The following is a 16,602-nucleotide window of genomic DNA, read 5'->3' as shown; positions in this document are numbered from 1 at the left end:
GTGTGGCCTGACTGGCCTCCTGCACCACAGCGGGGGGAAGGGGTTTGCCTTCCCCGGGCTCTGGAGGTTTTCTTCGAGCCTCCGGGAGGGTGAAAACGGCCTCCCCAGGCTCCGGAGGCCCCCTTCCCAAACTTCCGGCAGGCCCATTTTTTGCCCTCCCTGAGCCTCCGCACGCACCCTTCATTTATCTGCATCCAAAACGGGCCGCGTGGGGACTCCTGGGAGGGGTGGGGCGGGGTGGGCGAGGCCAGCCAGGAGTGGGATCTGGGGGTTCTCCAAACTGCACAGAATCTTAGCTAGAGGTTCTCCCGAACCCCTGCGAACCCCCATGCCCACCCCTGGATTTGTCCCTTTGGGCTGTAGCTTGAATATCTTCCTTTTACTTCTCAGCCATTCTTCTCTAATTTTTTTTTTTTAAAGCAGTAAATCTGAGCACAAGATACTCTGATAAGAGCTAATGGATATGTGACCTTGATGTGGATTTTAAAAAGAGGAGGAGGGGGAAACTCAAACCCAAAACATGCTGTGGGACCCAGCCTATAACAGCTGCTAGAAGAACCCACCGGAGTGGCTTGTCCTCAGTCAATGATTGACCCAGAAACTCGAGGAGAAGGAAATTCCCATTGCATGAATGGCCAGAGCCTTTGCAGTGGGGAGAGCCTTGTGGGGACTGGAGATTTTGATCTCACATCACCTAACAGTAGGGAGAAGTCCAGTTGCTTTTCTCCAGTCTCTTCCAGTTTGTCCTCAATTTGGAAAAATAATAGCGAGGCTGGAAGCTAAGAAACTTTGGCATCTGAAAACTTTCCAGTAAATGTTGAGCTCCGGTAAGTTGTGATGGCTTCTTCCACCAATGCAAATGGCATGTTAAGACCAGCGGTGGTTGAGGAGGTGCGCGAATGGTTCGTTGTGGATGAAGGTTGCAAGTGTTTCGGTATTTGGGGAAATCCTAGCTTGTTTTATGTCGGTGGAGATTCTCCAGGTCATAGCTGTCTCAAAGATGTTGGGTTTTTTTTTTAAGGCAACTAGACTGATTTTTTTGAGGTAGAAGAAGAAGAAAAAGACGTTTCGCTTCGCCCCAATCCCCAAAATTTGGTGAGCCTTGGTGGCGCAGCAGATGAAAGCACTGTTAAGTAACACCAGCTGCCTGCAATTACTGCAAGTTCAAATCTCACCAGGCTCAAGGTTGACTCAGCCTTCCATCCTTCCGAGGTAGGTAAAATGAGGACCCGGTTTGTGGGGGCAATAAGCTGACTTTGTATAAATATACAAAAGGATGAAGGCTATTGCTTAACGCATTGTTAGCCGCCCTGGGTCTCTGGAAAAGGGCGGCAAATAAATCAAACCAATAAATAAATAAATAAATAAATAAATAAATAAATAAATAAATAAATAAATGCAATGCGAGCGCCCCCCTGCGTATGCACTGCATCCCCCCCACATGTGTGCGTGTCCCCTACCCATGAAACACCCCCCCACCCGTGTCCCATTTTAGCTTCCAGGTTGGTGCAGGAGATTTTCCAGGTCCAAAACGGGACACATCTCTTGCATGCGCAGCAGAGACCTGAAGACCAGCTGGCCGGCAGGAGGCACCAGTAGAGCTGGGCTGGGACGACGGCTGGCGTACCCACAGAGAGGGCTCTATATGTCACCTGTGGCATATGTGTCATAGGTTTGCCATCACGGGTCTAGATGTTTGTCTACCTTAGATGGATCAGGCTGTTTTGCTCAGAAGTTTTCATGTGGCCAGTTCGATGTTTGTGAAGGGACATGTGCCTATGAGCTCTCTAGCCTAGCAACGGGCCTTATAGTTTTCTAAGATGCCTGCAAATCCCTCTTTTCAATTCTGAAGGCCCTGGTCCCATATCTGCAGGCTTTTCATCTCCAAAAACCCTTGTCAACATCAGACCTAGTTGAGAACTTTGGATGGAAAAGTACCAGGAAATCCCACCGCTGTAGGTTAGACGGGGGATATTCCAGGAGACAGGAAAAAGGCAACCTCTTTACGTAGCGTTTCCAAGAAAATAGCATGGATGCGTCCGTGTATTTTAGTAATATTTAAGTGCCACAAAAAAAGTGGTCTTTATGTTCCCATGTGATTGTTGGTGGCATTTTTAGAGAACGAAAACGATGGATCCTGTGGTTTGAAGAGGTGTTTGCTTATCCAGGAAAAAAGACGAAGGAAAGCTGGGATGGTAGGAATATATTATGCTGTTTTGGCCAAGGTTCCTTCCAGCTCTATTCTGATTGATTGATTGATTGATTAGAATTTTTATTGGCCAAGTGTGATTGGACACACAAGGAATTTGTCTTTGGTGCATATGCTCTCGGTGTACATAAAAGAAATGATACGTAGAGTAGAGTAGAGTAGAGTAGAGTAGAATAGAATAGAATAGAATAGAATAGAATAGAATAGAATAGAATAGAATAGAATAGAATAGAATAGAATAGAATTTTTTATTGGCCAAGTGTGATTGGACACACAAGGAATTTGTCTTTGGTGCATAGACTCTCGGCGTACATAAAAGAAAAGATACGTTCATCAAGAATCATAAGGTACAACACTTAACGATAGTCATAGGGTAAATAATAAGCAATCGATTGATTGATTGAAGACGTCAGGACTTCCCCAGCCAGCAAATAGCTAAGATTGAGAAACACCGAAAAGAGGGTTATTCAAGTTGGGCTCTTGGCCGTGAGATCTTCTCAGCAATGATATCAACATGGATCACCGTTTTTTTCTCCTCGGATTCCATTGCTAGAATTTTCTTATGATGGTCTTCCACCCAAATACTAAATAAGTAAAGAAAAGGAATTTCAATGTTGGTCAGATGCTGAGACAATTGGGTTACGTAGAGTGGATTGGTCTGTTCCCCCAGTGTGGCTATTCTTTAAAACTAGTGGGCACAAGTTTTGCTCGTTCTACGACCTTCCTTGCCACGGTTGTTAAGTGAATCACTGCAGTTGTTAAGCGAGTCACATGGTTGTTGAATGAATCTGGCTTCCCCCATCGACTTTGCTTGTCAGAAGGTCTCGCAAAAGTGGATCACGTGACCCTCCCCCCAGGACACTGCGACTGTCATAAACGTTACCAAGCATCTGAATTTTGATCACATGATCATGGGGTTGCTGCAGAGGTTGTAACTGTGAAAAACTTTTTGCAGTGCCGTTGTAATTTTGAACAGTCACTAAACCGGGGGTCAGCAACCTGCGGCTCCGGAGCCGTATGCGGCTCTTTGGGCCCTCAGCTGTGGCTCCCTGTCAGGTGATCCCACCACTGGCTGGCCCCACCCCTCGCCCTCCCCTCCCAGTCACTACTCGCCTGGCCTGAGAAGGTAAGGGCGATGGCGGGGAATGGAGAAGCAGCCAGGGCAGAGACAGAGAGATACAGAGAGAGAGGGGGAGAGAGAGAGAGACATAGAGAGATACAGAGAGAGGGGGAGAGAGGGAGACATAGAGAGATACAGAGAGAGGGGGAGAGAGGGAGACATAGAGAGATACAGAGAGAGGGGGAGAGAGAGAGAGACATAGAGAGATAGAGAGAGAGAAGGAGAGGGAAGGAGGGGAGAGAGAGAGATGTCAAAAGGATTTTGTGGTTCCCGGTGTTTTTTAACAACTGGTTCTCTGCCCTAATGACCGGCTGGGTAGGCGTGTCTGGGGGGGAGGGTCATGTGACTGGTGGAAGTGAGTGACATGAGTTGGCCACGCCCACCCAGGTTTTGTGACTCCCGGTGTTTTCTTTACTGTGGGAAATGGGTCCGAATGGCTCTTTTGAGTATTTAAGGTTGCAGACCCCTGCACTAAACGAACTGTTGTAAGTCGAGGACTACCTATACTCAACGTCAGTCAGTTCTCTGGAATTGTAGAAGACTGCCAGATGTGAAATGCTGGTGTTGTGTGTCGGAAGTGTCCTTTGTTAATCTCGTCGAGTTGTTTTCTGTATCTCAGAATCCGGTATTCGGCGAGTAGCTATCCCAAACTTTTTCAGGAACTTTTTCCTTCAGTTCCATCATTTTCATACCAAGAGCTCCAATGATACGCTTGTTTGTAGGGTAGTTTAGCTTGAGAGGAGCCCTTAGCTGGCCGCTTGACAGGCTGAGGATTTGAACCCAGGCCCCGTTTGTTTAACCCCGACCCCCACGGGGACTGCTAGGCATCTGCTGCTTTCACAAAACACAACCGTGTGACCTCAAGAGTTGCTGGGGTGTTTGCGCCTTGCTTCTAAGGAAGTGAACAATGAAAGTGTGCCTGTGCGATCGAGCCGCTTCCCTCTGGGCTGTTAAGACGGCTTGGCGAATGTGTGTGTGTCTCTGGGTGTGATTGTGCGCCTCTGTCCTGGGCAGCTGCGGACGGAAGAATCTGTCCCTCGGCTGTGTAACAGGGTGCCACGAATCACACGGCCGCTTTGAAGTTCCCCGGGCATCCTCAGGGGGCCTTATCCTGTAGAGCAGCCACGGAGAAGTGGGAACTGCGCCTGGCATTTCTGCATTTCCTCGGGCGGTGCTGCTACTGAATTGCTCATCTCCTGCCTTGGAGAGCGGCTGCTCCGAGCAGGAGCATCATTTGCAAACGTGAGAAGGAATTTTGGAAAAAAAAAACAACACTGGATTCCCCCGGAAACTGGGTCTGTTTTTTTTTTCTGATGCAATCTGCTCTACTTCTGGAACAGGGCAGCCGTTGTTTGACTCGCTCTTTGCAAGGTGGTGTAAGAACAGGGGGTTTTCTCCTCCTCCTCCTCCTCCTCCTCCGTCTCTGAGAGGAGGAGCAAAGCAGTTTGAATAATCCAAGTTTTAGTTTTGAGCATGGCTAGTTAACTTCCTGCTTGTGAGTTGGCTGTACAAAGGAAGGGGCAAGGTCTTTTTTTTCTCTCTCTCTCTCTCTTTCTTTCGTTCTCTCGGTTTTTTCATTCATCCACTCCTCGCGGCTGTTTTCCTCCCGGTTTTTTTTTTGTTGTTGTTTGTTCTTTGGATGCCCAAAAAACTCCTCCTGCCATCCTAAACTAGCAGGAGACCCAATCCAAATCCTCTCCAAGGCTGGATTATGTCTCGGATAGAATCTTTGGCCAGATCTAAAACCGATCGGAAAAAAGAGAACATCTTGAAGGTTAGTACCGCTTCTTCTTCTTCTTCTTCTTCTTCTTCTTCTTCTTCTTCTTCTTTTTTTGAGGGGGGGTGTCTTTGTTTTAAAGGGTGGGGGGGCAGGATCTAAGGGAAGACAGTCCAGACTGTAAGATGTGAAGTTGTGTATTGTGGCGTAGACTTTCTCATGGGGAATTTGGAGGCAATTGTGGGTTTTGCTGCTTGGTTTCTGGGCTTTCCATAAAGCACGTTATTTTTTTTGGGGTGGTGGGGAAATATCATCGGAAGGGAGGGTGGGCATGGCTATCCAGAGTGCCAAAAAAGCTCTTTTTTTTTTTTTTCTTTTCTGAAAATGGGTAGATTCTTGGGGAAGTTTTATGAATTCATCCTAGCATGTGATTCTTTTTTTCCGGAGGGGGATTGCTAGTTCCACTTAAGAGCCAGATTTTTAAAATAATTATTATTATTATTATTATTATTATTATTATTATTATTATTATTATTATTATTATTATTATTATTTCTCCCCCCCCACCCTCTCCAAGCCTAGAATCCTAATTTGGGAGGAAAAGGTCAAAATAGACGCGAGAGGCGACGAACGACAAGCCCTGTGATTTATTCGGAATTTGTGAAAACTTTGCAGGGCTGATTGGCGGGCGTGATATCCCCCTTCCCTGAGCTTGATCCCCCGAAAACCACCTCCCACCCCCGACCCCCCCAATATGAAAATAAAACTAGTGTCTTTTGTGGCCTTCCAAATCGGTCTCTTTCTCCTCTTGGGTAGCAGCCAAGACACAAATAGACAGGATCTGCTGCCGTTTGGAAAGCTGCTCCCCTCTCCATGTGGTGCTGAAAACACCCTATAATTTTATTTGCATTTTTAAAAGCAACTGCCTCTTTCCCCTCCCCATCCCCCACCCTTCCCCCACCCCCCACCCCCCACTTCTGGTTTCAGATCTTGCCTTGCCAGATGTCCCTTTCTTTGAAAGGGTTGCCCCAATTCCCCCAAACAATGGAGTTGCCTGTAGTTAGGGTATAAAAAAGGATGCCCCTCGCGCGCGCGCGCGCACGGTGGATTGACTCGGCCGCAATTGTGCAAAACAGATCCCCTTGTTCTGCTTGGTCGGATTGGAGCTTCTTTTAGCGTCTTCCTCATTTTCACGGTCTCAAAAGGAAAGAGTTTTGCATGCGTTTTTAAGAGATGCCTCAAGCCATCTTTAAACCTTCGCTCCCAGAGGGCAGACACGGAAAAACAGAACCTGGTTTGAGTGTGACCTGGTTTGGCTGCTTAGCCGGGGCCCTTCCCGTGGTTGGGGGATGCCGCTTTAACCCGGAGGCCTTCCGGATCCGAGCCGTGCAGGGTCTCCCCCCCCCAACCTGTTGGCACATTTGCGCCATGTGCGCGCACGTTCTCGGATTTGGAGAAGGGGGGGTAACTCAAGGCCTTTCTCCCCAGCATCATGTGCTCCAGAGGAAGCCGTCATGCGGTGGCCCGTGCTGGCTGCCTTGTAGTCCCCAGGCTGCGGATCATTTTAGGCTGCAAAAGTGGCAATGCATTTCCGAAATGTAGTAATACATGCAGGGAATGCATTAGCTTTTGGAAGTCGGTACTCCTGGCCTGGTGTACCTCTCTTAAGCCTGTTGTGAAGAGAAAATGAAGGGAGTAAGCTGCATGTGCTGTCTTCAAAACCATGCAGGCCGTGCTCAAATAATAATAATAATAATAATAATCAGAATGGAAGGGACCTCAGAGGTCTTCTAGTCTAACCCCCCACTCAAGCAGGAGACCCTATATCAGTTCAGACAAATGTCTGTCCAGTCCTTTTCTTAAAAACCTCCAGTGATGGAGTGCCACAACTTCCAGTGGCAAGCTGTTCCACTGGTTAATTGTCCTCCCTGTTAGGAAGTTTCTCCTTAGTTCCAGATTGTTTCTTCTCCTTGATTCGTTTTTATGACCACAATTGGGACCGGAATTTCTTGTTGGTAAGCAATACGGTTGTTAAGTGAGTTGTGCCTAAGGTTGCAACCTTTTTTCTTTTTTCTTTTACCACCGTTGTTAAGCGAATCATAGGGTTGTTAAAGCATTGATGGAAGCCAGCTGGGAAGGTTGCAAGTGGCAGATCCCATGACCCTGGGATTGTGCAACGAGTGTAAATTCAGCCAGTTGTCAACTATTCACATTTTGATCAGGTGATTGGAGATGCTGCAACGGTCATAAGTGCGAGGACTGGTCATAAATAACTTTTCAGTGTCGTTGTAAGATCAAACGGTTGCTAAATGAATGGTTAAAAGTCATGGGTTTCCTGTACTAGAAGGTGGGCTGAACATGCAGCAACTAAATCAGATTAGTTTTGGAATACAGGTAGTCCTCGACTTACGACAGTTCAGTTAGTGACCGTTCAAAGTTACAACGGCACAGAAAAAAAGTGACCTAGAACCATTTTTTCACACTTCAACATCTCCATGGTCACATCCAGCCACTTGGCAACCGACTCATACTTACGACGGGTTGCAGTGTCCCAGGGTCACGTGATCCCCTTTTGTGACCTTCTGACGAGCAAAGTCAATGGGGGAAACCAGATTCACTTAACAACCGGGTGACTGACTTAACAACTGCAGCAATTCACTTAACAACCGTGGCAAGAAAGGTCATAAAACGGGGCAAAACTCAAATCAGTGTCTCACTTAGCAACAGAAAGTTTTGGCTCTATCGTCGTCGTAAGTCGAGGACCACCCGTAGTGTAGCAGATCGTGTTTGGGAAAGCCATTTCTTTTTTTCCTGGGTACTTTTGTAAAGTTGGACTAATTCTTCTGTGTCAAAGTGGAATTTTTAATAGTTTTTATTTTTTTTAGCAGACTTGGACATTTTGGGGGGGGAGGAAGAATATTTCTTTAGAACACGTACTGTGTCAATTCTTTCTTTTTTTTAAAAAAAAAAAAAAAGAGCAGTGCCTTGGGGTAACCTTGTGAAATGAGAGACCCAGAAAAGGAACAGCTTTTGGGGGTTTCCTCCCTCCCTTCGGTTCTACAGAAATGATTTTGGGGTGGGGGAGGGGAAGTGCCAGGTGTGGGGGGAGGAGAGGGAGAGATCCTTCTCCATCAACCACGGAGCTGTGATTTATTCTGCCATTTAGGGAACCGTTGTGTTTGCCAGAAAGTCGGGATGTTGAATTGCGGTTATTTTTAAAACAGCTCAAGTGCCGAAGCCTTAAAATAGCTTTCCCATCTTAAAACTTCTTTTTCTTTTTTTTTTATCCTAAAACTTTTCTTTCTTTTTTTTTTTTAAGCTCGTGGAAGCTGGCAGATATACGCCATCTCAGATTCGGGCATTTATAGAGTTGAAACGCGGATGTTAAATTTTGAGTTTGGACGTTTTAACAAACGGCGGTTATAAATAAATAAATAAATAACTCCCCACTTTATGCCAACTTGGGGAAAACATGCAGCCTGCAAGGCCGCGTGTTAATTCTTACAGGAATGAGGTGTGGGGTCGATTGTTCCTTTTCATTTTACGGAGAGGGGACTGAGATGGGTGGAATTGGTAGGCGAGCGAGACCAATAAATGTCAGATTATTTAGGTTTCGTTTTGATGGGGGAAGTTAACTAGACGTACTCAGATGACGTCGTTCTCTTCTCACAAGACCCAGAACAGCTACAAAGCAGGGGTGAAATCCAGCAGGTTCTGGAGAACTGGTAGCGGAAATTTTGAGTAGTTTAGAGAACCAGCAAATACCACCTCTGGCTGGCCCCAGAGTGGGGAGGGAATGGGGATTTTGCAGTATCCTTCCCCTGGAGTCAGGTGGAAATGGAGATTTTGCAGTATCCTTCCCCTGGAGTGGGGAGGGAATGGGGATTTTACAGTATCCTTCCCCTGGAGTGGGGTGGGAATGGGGATTTTGCAGTATTGTTCCCCTGGAGTGGGTAGGGAATGGGAATTTTACAATATCCTTGCCCTGGAGTGGGGTGGGAATGGGAATTTTACAGTATCCTTCCCCTGGAGTGGGGTGGGAATGAAGATTTTGCCCTGCCACGCCCACCAAGCCATGCTCACAGAACCGGTAGTAAAAAAAAAATTGGATTTCACCACTGCTACAAAGACCCATACATGAACTTCACAAAGCAGGAGAACCATTGGGGTTCAAAAATAAACCTGAAAAAAGAGCTATGTTATGTTTAAGAAATTCACCAAAGAAACAAACATTTTTTTTATATATCTGGAAAAGAAGTAGACGTCGTAAACCACTACATATAACCTGGGCCAACGGATCTCGCTGGAAGCTGATAATAAAGGAAATTGAATAGCAGGTTGAATGTGATTCACACGCATTTGGCAAGCTAAATGTAATTTTGAAGAACGCCTTCTCCCTATGCCAGAAGAGAAAAGTTTTCGATCAGTGTTTGTGCCACCTGCTCTAATATACGCTGGCGAAACCTGGACACTATCTTCACAACCGACACAAAAACTACGAGTGGCACAAAGACCACGGGAAGACAAGATAAGAAGACCTACAAGTGGATTAGATAACAAACGAAAGTATAGGATGCCATCAAGAGAGTAAAAGAACTGAAACGGAAGCGAGCTGGTCCCATAGCAAGAAGAATCGATGGCAGGGGGGGACCAAGGCTGTCGTAGAATGGATCCCACAGGATCAAAAGCGTCCACGAAGAGACCTAAAGCAAGAGGGATCGATGACATCAGCAAGTAGGGTAGACCCAATTGGCAAAGAAAAGCCCAGGAACTGTATTGGTTGGAAATATGCAGAAGAGGCCTTCATCCTACATTGGATAGACCATGGTTAGAATGGGGATGATGATTATCCATACTCAATTCCTGCAACCGTACTTCAAGAACGGTTTTTCAATAAGAGACGGGACAGCCATTGGTCCAGAGTGGTATAGAGTCCCCTGCTTCAACAGGGGGTGGGACTAGAAGACCTGATTCAGATTTACAGAGTTGGAAGGGACCTTGTGGGTCATCTAGTCCAACCCCCCACCCAAGCAGACCCTACTCCATTTCTGACAGAGGGCAGTCCAGTCTCTTCTTGAAAGCCTCCAGGGATGAAGCTCCCACAACTTCCAAAGGCAATTAATGTTCCGTCGGTTGATTGCTCTCACTGTCAGAAAGTTTCTCCTTATTTCTAGGCTGAATCTCTCTCCTTGTTCAGTTTCCATCCATTGTTCCTTGTCTGGCCTTCAAAGGTGCTTTGGAAAATAGCTTGACCCCCTTCCTCCTCTCTGGGGCAGCCCCTCAAATACTGCAAGATGCTCTCCTGTCTCCCCTGGTCCTTCTCTTCACTAGACTAGACATAACTCAGTTCCTGCAACCGTTCTTTGTATGTTTCAGCCTCCAGTCCTCTCATCGTCTTTATTGCTCTGCACTCTTTCTAGAGTCTCAACATCCTTTACAGATTAACAGAGTTGGAAGGGACCTTGTAGGTCATCTAGTCCAACCCTCCACCCAAGCAGAAGACCCTACTACACCATTTCTGACCAATGGCAGTCCAACCTCTTCTTGGAAGCCACCAGGGATGAAGCTCCCACAACTTCCAAAAGCAACTTCTGCTCCATGGGTGGATTGTTCTCGCCGTCAGAAAATTTCTCCGTCCCTTCCAACTCTGCTACAGGTAGTCCTCGATTTACAACGGTTGGCTTAGCAACTGTTCAAAGTTACAACGGCCCTGGATAAAAATGTGACTTGGGACCGTTTTTTTTTTTCACAGTTACAAATGGTGGAGAACACGGCGTGTTATGGGAAACCCAGCCGTGGCGCCTTGTTAACTCAGGTGTTGTTGCCACAGGAACCGAGGGACTTGAGGGAGACCTCAGCTTGACAAACACAGGGTTTGTGTCCTTTGTGTGAGGCTCCAGGGACCTGCTGTTTTTTTCCCCTTTTGTGTTCCACAACAGGCGAGGCAGGGAGGGAGGGATGCCGAGGTCGGACTTGAAGCGGCCATCGGGAGCGATGCCCAGGGCTCCTTTTGACTCTTTGGCCTTGTTGATCCAACGTCTGTTGTGGCAGCAGCATGGCAGCGTGCAGCTTCCTCCCCTCCGTCGTCGTCGCACTTCTCATTTCAGAAGCGCTCGGGCGCTGCCCTTTGTGGCTTTGTCTTCCCGCCCAGCTTTCTTGCAAAACAATGGATGTCGAAACCGTTCTTGGTCTCTCGAAAACCCAGTCTTGTTTTTGTCGGGGCTGCTGCCGCGGAAGGGAAGGGGGGGATGGGGAGGGCCAGTTGGACGGTTCTTCCGAGTTGATGCAAGCCTCCCCTCTTGGCAGCCGCGGCTGGCACCCTCCCGACCCTCTCCCGCTGCCAAACGGGGGTGGCCATTGATCAAGCAGATGTTTCACGGAAGCTTGGAGGGTTTACGCGGAGAGGGAAACAGGGCCCTAGGACGTGGTGGGCTGAGAAAGAGGGAGAGGGCTGGGAAGCCAAGCCTTTCGAACCCTTTCCACCCAGGCTGCAATTCGCTTTCTGAGAACTGGTGCAATGTCCATTTTCACACTTTCATGGCAAGCCCTTCCTTTGAAAAAGCAATTGTGGGGGGGGAGAGAGGAGTTGGGAAGGGGGCATCCGGTGCTTTCTCTGTTTCTAGACATGTGGAGTGCCCTTTGTTCCTTTGTCCCAGAAAGTTGATGCCTAACAGCCCATACCGGTAATTCATTCGCCGTAAAATCCGCCTTTGATGTAATTGCTTGGCTGGGCTCTTCCCGGCATTTACTGGGGTGGGGAAAGGAAAGAAAAGATAGAGAGAGATAGAGAGAGATGGACTGCCATATGTCAGAAATGGGGTAGGGTCTCCTGCTTGTGCAGGGGGTTGGACTAGATGACCTCCGAGGTCCCTTCCAACTCTGTTCACCTGAAATCTGAAAGATGTCAACGTTGTCTATTTTCTGACCCTTGCTTTCCCAGAAGCCCTTCCATCTTTGGTCTGCTCTGAATAATAACAATAATAATAATAACAACAACAACTTTATTGTCATTGTACGTGTATACACAGTATACCCATACCCCCAAAAAAGTTCTTTTTGCTAAACTCGCTTTGTAGCGAGTCAACCATGACATTCTGTCTGGAAATATGACCCCCTAATTTGGGTGGTCTTCGAACCTACGACTACCGTTGGGACCAAAATTATTGTCCCTAAGCAAGACAGTTGCTAAGGGAGCTGTGCCTCATTTTTACAAACCTTCTTTGCCATGGTGGTTCAGTGAATCGGTTGAAGTTGGGAAGTGAAACATGCGGTCGTTAAGAGAGTCTTCCTCCCCCCCCCATTGACTTTGCTTGTCGGAAGCCAGCTGGAAAGGTTACAGGTGGTATACACACAGGGACTCTGCAACTGTCATAAATTCAAGTCAGTTGCAAATCCTCCAAATTTTGATCAGGTGGCCATGGGTATGCTGTAACGGTCATAACAGTGGTGGGATTCTGAGCAGTTTGGTGAACTGGTTGTTGGAAAAAAATCATTAGGGCAGAGAACCGGTTGTTAAATTATTTGAATCCCACCACTGCGTCATAAGTATGAAAAAAACAGTCATGGCACTTTTTTCAGTGAACCGGTCACTAGAAGAATGGTTCTAAGTTGAGAACTAGACATAATGAAATAAATCTCATTCCTGGCTAGTCAGGTATGCGGTGTGAACTCCGTTTTTGAGTCTAAACTTCAGACCTGATGGCCATCACTGAGCATAGGTTTGGCTTTTAGGTTTCGTGGAATCATAGGGCTGAAGGGACCTGGGAGGTCTTCTAGTCCAGCCCTCTACTCAACCAGAAGACCCTCTCCTAATAATAACAACAACAACAATAATAATAATAATGAAATATCGCGACCTGGCCATCGAAACTACACGGCTATGGATGAAACTTGTAACAGTGATACCCGTGGTCATCGGGGCACTTGGTACCATGTCCAAGAATTTTATAAGATACATCAACAAATTGCAGCTTCCTGCAATAACACCAGCGGAACTGCAGACAACTGCGCTACTCGGAACATCGTACATCTTAAGAAGGTACTTGGTTGATCCCTGGGATGCTGGCAGCAACCCCTATCAACCATTAGGTTTATTTAGGTTTAGGTTTATTTGATTTGTATACCGCCCTACTCCCGAAGGACTCAGGGCGGTGAACAGCCAACAATAAAATACATAAATACAAAAAATTTAAAAACCAGATAAAATCAAATTAAATCATTTTGGCCCAGACAGATTAAAACACCCCAATAATTTAAATTAGCACCAGTCAGTGGTGTTTGTGATGCATTTTTGAATATTCAGTTGACTGAGTTTCATGTTTAATGAATAAAAGGGATAATAATAATAATAATAAAAAAGCGAAGAGACTTTGGAGGTCTTCTAGTTCAACCCCCTGCTCAAGCAGAAGACCTTCCATCATTTCATACAGGTGGCTGTCCAGGCTCTTCTTAAAAACTTCAAATGTTGGAGGGCCCACAAACTCCTGGAGGGGAGCCATTCCATTGTTTCTTCTCTCTTTCTCCTGAGTCCTGACCCTTATGCCTCATCTGGCTTTTTAAAGGCTTTTTTGTGGATTCCAATCAGAAGCCTATTTGTGGTACAGGTAGTCCTCGACTTACGACCGCAACGGATCCCAAAATCAATGTTGCTAAGTGAGAAATTTGTTTGGTGAGCTTTGCCCTGTTTTACGACTTCTCTTGCCACCTTTGTGAAGCGATTGACTGCAGTTGTTAAATTAGCAACCCGGTTGTTAAGTGAATCTGGCTTCCCTATTGATTTTACTTGAGCCTTGGTAGCGCAGCAGACTAAAGCACTGTTAAGTAACACCAGCTGCCTGCAATTACTGCAAGTTCAAATCTCACCAGGCTCAAGCCTTCCATCCTTCCGAGGTAGGTAAAATGAGGACCCCGATTGTGGGGGCAATAAGCTGACTTTGTATAAAAAAGAACAGCGCTGGGGGGGGGGGGCGAAAGCCCTAGTAAGCAGGTAATATACAAAAGTATGAAGGCTATTGCTTAATGCACTGTAAGCCGCCCTGAGTGTCCGGAGAAGGGCGGCATATAAATCGAACCAATAAATAAATAAACTTGTCTTGCAGATTGCAAAAAGGGGATTGCGTGACCCCCGGGACTCAGCAACTGTCATAAATATGAATCAATGGCCATCCTTCTGAATTTTGATCACGTGACCACGATGGGGGATACTGCAACGGTCATAAGTGTGAAAAAACAAGTCTTAAGTCACTTTTTTTCAGTGATGTTGTTAACTTCAAAGGGTCACTAAATGAACTGTTGTAAGTCGAGGACTACCTTTATGCCGTCAGCTCCCAGTAAAGAGGCTCAGTTGTTGTCGGAGATGTTGCTCTCTTTATTACACCACCCAGTTGTAAACCTTTGTAGAAGAAGAAAAAAACATTGGGGATTCCCTAAATGTGGAGGGCGAAATTTAATGGGCAATCTGGCCTTTATTTGCCCTTTAAAAACGGTGTTTCCTCCCTCCCTCCCTCCCTCCCTTTCTTTTTCAACCTCTGTTGAACATCATCCCCCAGCAGTCCTGATTTTTGTTTTTTATTTTCATTCCCCTCCCTTTCCAAGAACCTGGGAATGGTGCCATCTTCCCCAGCCAGCTGCCACGTCATTTCACCAGTCGTAACCCTCAAAGTCATTGTGGTTTTGCCTGACGGTTGAGAGAGAGCCACACTTATAGAAATAGAATAGCAGAGTTGGAAGGGAACCTTGGAGGTCTTCCAGTCCAACCCCCTGCCCAGGCAGGAAACCCTACATCACTTCAGACCAATGGTTATCCAACATCTTCTTAAAAACTTCCAGTGTTGGAGCATTTGCAACTTCTGGTGGCAAATTGTTCCACTGATTAATTGTTCTCACTGTCAGGAAATTCCTCCTTAGTTCTAAGTTGCTTCTCTCCTTGATGAGTTTCCACCCATTGCTTCTTCTTCTACCCGCAGATGCTTTGGAGAATACCTTGACACTCTCTTCTGTTTGTGGCAACTCCTGAGATATTGGAAGACTGCTATCATGTCTCCCCTAGTCCTTCTTTTCATTAAACTAGACATACCCAGTTCCTGCAACTGTTCATCGTATGTTTTAGCCTTCAGTCCCTTCATCATCTTTATTGCTCTTCTCTGCACTCTTTCCAGAGTCTTCACATCTTTTTTACATCGTGGTGACCAAAACTGGATGCCGTATTCCAAGTGTGGCCTTCCCAAAGCATTATAAAGTGGTATTAACACTTCCCGTGATCTTGATTCTATCCCTCTGTTGATGCCGCCTAGAACTGCGTTGGGTTTTTCTGGCAGCTGCTGCACATGGCTGGCTCCTATCTAAATGGTTGTCCACTAGGACTCCAAGAGCCCTCTCACAGGGATTATGGGGTCATTAAATAAGGATGAGGATGATGTTACTCACTTAACAAGTGCAGTGATTCACTTAACAACAGTGGCAAGAAAAGTCGTAAAACGGGTCAGAACTCATTTAACAAATGTTTCACTTAGCAACATAAATTGGGGGCTCCGTTGTGGTCGTACGTCGAGGACTACCTGAAGTGGCATTTCCCTGTAATTATTGACTTCTGAGAGGAAGAATTTAGGTGCCTTTCTGGGACAGCAGCTCAGGGTCCAATTGGTTCTGTATCAGAAGGCAGTAAGATGGGGGGAGGGATATTTTATTTCGTGAGAAACTTGCAAATTTGCGTTTGAGTCAGCCACCCTTTTTGCCATCTCGACTGGATTGAAGAACTGCAAGCAGAGACTTTATCTGACAAGGCCAGCTGCCCCGAAAGGCCCATAGAAGTAAAGAAACCCCAACCCCACCCCTCTATCACCCTCCTCCTTATACAGATTTGTGGAAGTTCAACTTCCCCTTTCAAGTAAGAAACTTTCTTGGAACATTCTTGTTTTCCACATGAAAGTCACTCTTGACGTTCACCAAAGACGCTGCTGTCTAAAATGGAGCTTTTGGAATCGCACGATTAGCGGAATGAGATTGAAAGAGGATTAGGTCAATCAGAATGGAGCCGGAAGGGACCTTGGAGGTCGTCTAGTCCAACCCTCTGCTCAACCAGGAGACCTTATTTCAGACTGCCCAGTCTCTTCTTGAAAACTTCCAGTGATGGAGCATCCACAACTTCTGGTGGCAAGCTGTTCCACTGGTTAATTGTTCTCACTGGCAGGAAATTTCTCCTTAATTCCAGGTTGCTTCTCTCCTTGATTAGTTTCCATCCCTTGTTTCTTGTCCTGCCTTCTGGTGCTTTGGAGAACAATTTGACCCCCTCTTCTTTGTGGCAGCCCCTCAGAGTCCCTTGGGAGTTGGGCGGCATAGAAATATGATTAATTAAATTAAATTAAATTAAATACTGGAAGACTGCTATCATGTCTCCCCTAGTCCATCTTTACTCTAGACCAGCCCTACCCAATTCCTGCAACCGTTCTTCCTATATTTTAGTCTTTTAATCTTCTTAGTTGCTCTTTTTCTTCTCTTCTTTCCTGTTCAGGTTGAGTGGTAAAATCAGTAATTACTTGGCCTGGTTTTATGTTTTTA

At 46.3% G+C, this 16,602-nt stretch overlaps 1 protein-coding gene across 4 annotated transcripts in view; it reads left to right on the top strand.

Annotated features, from left to right (window-relative positions):
* ARHGEF2 (Rho/Rac guanine nucleotide exchange factor 2) overlaps window positions 1-16,602 on the top strand; it is a 126,464-nt gene that overhangs the window by 37,337 nt on the left and 72,525 nt on the right. For 2 of the 4 annotated variants that reach the window (XM_070950457.1, XM_070950456.1), the window contains exon 1: window positions 4,989-5,103. The exons of the other annotated variants lie outside the window; for them this stretch is intronic. In XM_070950457.1, the coding sequence (XP_070806558.1) occupies window positions 5,041-5,103 (63 nt within the window). In that variant the 5' untranslated portion in view covers window positions 4,989-5,040. Of the gene's footprint in view, window positions 1-4,988; window positions 5,104-16,602 lie in introns of those variants that run through there. 4 annotated transcript variants of the gene reach the window in all.

Source organism: Pituophis catenifer, unplaced genomic scaffold (assembly GCF_029215685.1).
Source record: "Pituophis catenifer annectens isolate HBS135680 unplaced genomic scaffold, rPitCat1.0.hap2 SCAF_10, whole genome shotgun sequence".
In the NCBI taxonomy this organism is placed as follows: Eukaryota; Metazoa; Chordata; class Lepidosauria; order Squamata; family Colubridae; genus Pituophis; species Pituophis catenifer.
The sequence above is the reverse complement of the archived record's forward strand: the minus strand, read 5'-3'. Positions and strand labels throughout refer to the sequence as shown.